At 36.3% G+C, this 6,000-nt stretch overlaps 1 protein-coding gene across 1 annotated transcript; it reads right to left on the bottom strand.

The window, feature by feature from the left end:
- Positions 1-217: 217 nt before the first annotated feature.
- LOC110800853 (benzyl alcohol O-benzoyltransferase) lies at positions 218-2,781 on the bottom strand. The gene is made up of 2 exons (XM_022006181.2): positions 2,288-2,781; positions 218-1,315 (listed from the first exon to the last, which is right to left on the bottom strand). The coding sequence occupies exons 1-2, from the start codon at positions 2,741-2,743 to the stop codon at positions 434-436; spliced, it is 1,338 nt and encodes a 445-aa protein (XP_021861873.1). The 5' UTR covers positions 2,744-2,781; the 3' UTR covers positions 218-433.
- Between the last annotated feature and the right edge of the window lie 3,219 nt (positions 2,782-6,000).

The following is a 6,000-nucleotide window of genomic DNA, read 5'->3' as shown; positions in this document are numbered from 1 at the left end:
GTGTTGGTCAAAGTGTATCACTTAATAAAATACGAAGATAGTACTTCTTATGTATCTTATTAAGAGTTACATTTGATGACACGCACATTAAGGAATGAGAGTAGAATCTAATAAAAATAATAAAACAAGTAGGTGAGTAATAAACAAATAGAAAAAAGATATTGAGAATAAATACTCCATTCGCATCTCTAATTTAATAACATTCACACCAGACGCATCATACAAAAAGAACAATTTTATTGTTGGACATTTAGCATTTCACTAAATAATTGCACATATATAAAAAAGATTACAGAACGTTACTTTAAAAATATATATCGAGATAAAAGTAATAAGATGATACATATTAAGTTTTTGGTACTTATAATAGTGAGATATTTTTTTCAACGTTTGACCACAAAACCTAAAGTATAAGCAACAAGAAAATTACTATTCAAAGTTGTGGTTGAAGCATTTCCTGCAATTCCTTAATAAAAACATCCATTTTTTGGGTAGGTAAGGTAATAGGTACCATTATCATAGTCTCTCCTTTCTTGTTGTTAAAGGAAATAAAGAAGCACTCATCTGGTATCGAGCCATTACTTCCCGGTCCTCCGTAAACGGGCTTTCCCCATCCGAAATCAACGTTGATGAACCCTAAATGCCTTAGGTCCGACACCACATAAGTCTGATGAATGGTGAAATGTGGCCTATCTTTGATTACCATAAGGTCCATAATAGACCTCATATATTCATCATTAACTTCATTTTTAACGTTCCTTATCAATTCCAAAATATATCCCACGTCGTTCTGGCATATATCCCCTGCCTTAGCACGGGCAGTAGGGAATGCACATGCATTTCCATAATACCCCTTCTCTAGGGGCGGGTTAAACCTATTCCTCGCATTAAGAGAAAACAGAAGACGAACCTCCTGTTCAAGGTCAAGGCCAAGTGCTATAGTGCGACAACGCCATAAGGAAGCGCTAAGGACATCAAAGGTAGAGAATTGTTTGACGTGTGAAGGAACATTGCGACGTAGGGCATCAAGCTCGGTGGAGCCAAAGAGGAAGGATTTTTGAACCAAGTCGGCTTTACTAATGGTGTTGAGGTCAACCACCGCTTGTTGGTCATACTCGGGGTGGGGAAAGCTGACTTTTGGAGGTTCTCTTGCGGTCAAACGTTCACGGCCCCAAACCGGAAGGATGGAGGGGGCAGAACAACCTCGCGCCATCTCGCCTATGGCGTTCATTAGTTGTGTAACGCCGGTGCCATCACTTATGGAATGGTTGCATTTAAGGGCCACAATGAATCCACCACATCTTAGACGGGTTACCTATAATTAACAATACAAACAAACACAATTCATGTACGTAATCGTTTCAAGGTTGACTTGGCTAGCTGTTGTTTTTGACCATCAGGATTTGGTAGCAGTGTAGCACTCAATTGTGGACCTTTAATTAATTATCAACATAAAGTACGTTATTTCAATTAACTACGTAAAGAACAAACTAGCTATATCTTAGTGCTCTTTCACCTAACTCAACTACAATGATGCATGGGGTCATATTACACACTTGTTTTCACATCATTGACGGCCCATCATTGACTTATTATTGTTCGAGTGACTTTAATATTTACTACATAAGTTTAATAATTTAATCAACAAGGAAATCTATTCAAAAAGATTATGGAAACATGTATAAGCAAAAAGCCTTTTTAGAAACTATATATATGTATATATTTTGTTAAATTATTTGGTTATTTATTGAGAAATTAATAATTGTATCTTAGATTTCGATGTTTTTCCACTGGTTTTCATGATTTTTGAGAGAAAATCTACGTGAAACTAAATGGCCTAGTTATAATATTTATTGGTGGCGAAGTTTCATTATGGCTTAAGTGAGTCTGTCTGTCCCGAGCGAAAACTTTGAAGTGTAATATTAGTTCGAGCTACCTAACTTCTAAGTATAATTGCTTATATCCCATACGTAGTATTATGTTACTTAATTTTTTATCGACCCCAACATAAACAGCTAAAAACCACCCTGAAACTTATAACTCAATGATTTCAACATGCATGCATGTTTCTACACTTTTGCACTGTTGTCTCTTTCTATAAACTAACATGGTATAAAAGTTAAATACTAGCTTAATAGTTTCGGTTATTAATTGTTTTCTCTTCTATTATAACCAACATGCAATATGGTAGTACATAATTTTGTATACTTTCATGTTAACAAACACAGTGTAGATCGAGATTAAAGCATCCATTGTAGCAAGGATGGATATTGGAGTAAAGTATTACCTGAACTACAAGCAAGAGGGTGCGACCAGACAGTGTATCAGTAGCAGGAATGTCATAAAGCAACTTGTCCAAAGGGAAAGGAGCATGAATTTCATCCCCAAAGTCCTCGAGTGTTGCTTCAGCCTCGGCCTCGATAAAAGGCACACCTTCGGCTGTGCAGTCAACAATAAGCTTCCTTTTGTCACCTTGTATTAACCTGCCAGCAAAGGGGTAGAAAAACACAAGAGTCTTAGCTAGAGCATCCTTAACCACCTTAACAGGGTCCTTTCCCTGCATGGAAGGATCAGCCTTGTAAAACATAATGGCCGGCATCAGGAATCGGTTGGCCTCTTGGTCGTCGAGGTCAGAGAGTGGCTTATGCTCTCGAGGCGTGGGCTTAGCAGGGCACACAAGCTCCGGCTCTCCCCTTGTTACGTTGAACACTAAGGGAGTGTTGTTTTGTGCCATTACAGACATGTTTGTCAACTATATTGTATTTTGATTTTTCTGTTTGTTTGAAAGTACTAGTCTTGGAAGGTCTATTTATAATGCGGGCATATGATATGTGGTATGTGATATGTCGGCGTAATCTGTCAAACGTCAAAGTTAGATCAATATATAAATAATGCAATTAAGGATATATTATAGCCGATTGTCAAAGTAGGGGTAGGTGGGTTTTGTAAATGGAAAGCTGAAAACATTATTTGATGTCATGTCAATTAGAGCTTGGCTGAAATCTATTCTAGAAATCAAAGAATTTGGTGTGCATGTCCAATTGTCCACGTATCTAGCTATTTGGTACGTATATTTTTTTCAACAATATTTTGATATATAGGTAAGTGTTGAAGCTCCGTTGTATAGCTTTATCACCAAACAACATATGTAAGTATTCACATTAATAAACGAAAGAGATAATAGTTCACTTTTTATGGCTTAGGGAATTAAGTAGGGGTAGGTGAGATAGAGATAATAAAAGATAATAATAGATAATAGTGTTACTCAAAACAAATACTTCATATATACTATCTCCTATTCTTTAATAGATGCATGATTTGACTTTATAACAAAAACTAAATAAATTATATTTTATTTATATAATAACGGAAAATTGACGCAATCCATTCGAACTATGGATGTCTTAACATTAAACGACCCCCAACAAAAATTAACTTGTTTAATTGTGCCACGTGTCAGGTTTATGTTGTTCTTTTATTTTTGTAAAAAAATATTTAATATTAATGAACCAACTCATGAAGGATCGAGTTCAAAATGGCTACCGGAGAAAGGCATAAATTCTTCGAGAATCAACCCAAAATCTGAGTCAAAGTCTAGAAGTAGTTAGCGTACGAGACCCATTTCTTTATGTTTTCTCAATAAGTTCCGGAGGTTATCCTCCGAATAGTTTTAGTTTTTTCTTTTTCGATGTAGTTTTTTTTAAAATTTAAATTCAATGAAATAAAGGCAACAATTCAAGTCCACATTATTTGCATAAGTTAACGATAATTTAAACATGCATGCGAAGTAATAAAAACTTAATCAAGGGTCCACTCTAGGCCAACTAAACGGAACTCACTCAGTCGGCCGAAGTGACTAAAAACAAAACAAATAAACTCTATCCTTGTTATTAGCCAAAAGAAATCCCAACAAAGAAGCGAAACAAAAAGAGCAAAGAAAGAAAAGCCATAACCCTAACCCATACCATCCTTAAAAATACGGAGAGAACCAAAGATAAATCAAGAGAACAAAAAAAAGCAGCCCGGGATTACACCCATACAAACCGAAAACTAATACCAAGAGGCGATCAAAAGTTTGGCCCACAAAAAATAAAATTACTAAACACAACGGTGAGAACAAGGGACGTTGCGCCTACTCAAGATCTACACAAAGAAAAACATTTTTTATCTCTACAAATTCCGCCCACAAAACTGTCTTAAATAACAAATGAAAACAAATACGGACAATTGAGCATTTCTAACTCAAGGTCCAAAAAGCTTCGCAAAGCATCCAAAAAATCGTTCAAAAAGCTTATAAATGCATGACCATTTTGCAAATTAACTTCATTAATTAAACACAAAAACGAACCAGGAACAACGCGGGTCGTCCACCCAGGCGCGAGATAATTCTTGCGCTGGCCAAGTTGGCGCAACAATATTCTCGCCACTTACTCTTGTGCGTTAAAATTTTATGGCGCCAACACTATGTGTATTCCGAAGCTTTCTCCATATTTACGGAAAAATTCAGAACACTTAGGGGGTACGTATATACGCAATTCTAATTTTTTTCGTGCAATTTTAACCAATGTTTACGGTAATGTTTCATAAACTTACTTGATTAAAATTCTGCACCTATCCATTTTCTAGCTAGAACTACAAGCGACCTGATTCCAAATTCAGTTTACTTGAGGCAGATACATAGGCAATCCAAACCCGGATTCGGTTCAAATAAAAAAAATTAAAAGTCTGCAAGCAATGACAAGAATAAAAATAAAGTTTCATAAGTCTGCAAGAAATGATGTAAATAAAAAAATGCCTTTATTCAATTTAAATAAGTTTGCGAACCAACCTAAAAAAAACCAAATGCAAAATAAAATAAAATTAATTCCAATATCGAAAAATTAAAAGGGCACATACACCTTACAAATGCCTTGAAATAAACTACTCTAATTCTTCGGTGTCAAAAAATTGCATCAGTTGGCTTCTCCACCGCTCCTAGATCAATATCCATGGAAACAATAGGCTCTTTCATACTTAATTCCATGGTCGACAAGGACTCAGTCAAAACTAGCAGCTTGAAGGCCAATCACTAACTCAGTCTCGAGAGTCTCAACCACCATCGGAGTCTCAACCACCTTAGCAACAGAAGCTTGAGCCTTCTTCGCCTTGTAGACGCCTACATTTGTCCCTAGGCCCGAATCGACAAGTTCGATGATGAAACCAAACACTGCTTGTGTACGCTTTCCTAAGTACGTGACGAACGACCTGTGACTGACTGACGCAATCCCAAAACCCGTATTTCCATTTTTAATAACCGTTATTTACAGTATCTGATATGCTTAACCGCTACCCAGAATAGTTGAAAGAAATAATGCCCTTGGTCCAAGTATGCATATAATATTAAGTCTAATAAATGCGGTTCAGTATTAATTAACAAGTTAATAATTCAGTGAGATCAAGTGAGCTGGATGCCTAGCTAGAGGCCGCTTCAGTTAAAGTGCAATTAATTATATTAATCCACAACTTACTCTTGACTGAACCCGTAGGGTCACACAAATAGTACGTAAACGGATCAAGTATTTAATGGCATTAAATACTCCATCTATGGATATTCGGAATCGACGGATTTTGGTTCCAGTGGGAGCTGAGATCGTCAAAGGCAAGAAATGAATCCTCCGGAAACGATGATATTGCCGGAAACGGAAATATGAATCGCATCGGAAATATAAATATTATCCAAGTCGTAGATGTTGCCGGAAACGGAAACATGGTACGTATTGGAAAATATTATCGGAAATGGAAATATTGCCGGAATCGGAAATATTGCCGGAAACGGAAATATTGTCAGAATCGGAAATATTATCGGAATCGGAAAATAATTCCGGAAACGGAAATATTAAATATTTGTTCGAAACGGAAATTAATTTCGGAATCGAAAATATTAAATATTGTTCGTATCGGAAATAAATTCCGGAATCGGGAATTTAATCGAAAGCGTATCGTACGAATTAGCATCGGACG

This window comes from Spinacia oleracea, chromosome 1, assembly GCF_020520425.1.
Source record: "Spinacia oleracea cultivar Varoflay chromosome 1, BTI_SOV_V1, whole genome shotgun sequence".
NCBI classification, from domain to species: Eukaryota; Viridiplantae; Streptophyta; class Magnoliopsida; order Caryophyllales; family Amaranthaceae; genus Spinacia; species Spinacia oleracea.
The sequence above is the reverse complement of the archived record's forward strand: the minus strand, read 5'-3'. Positions and strand labels throughout refer to the sequence as shown.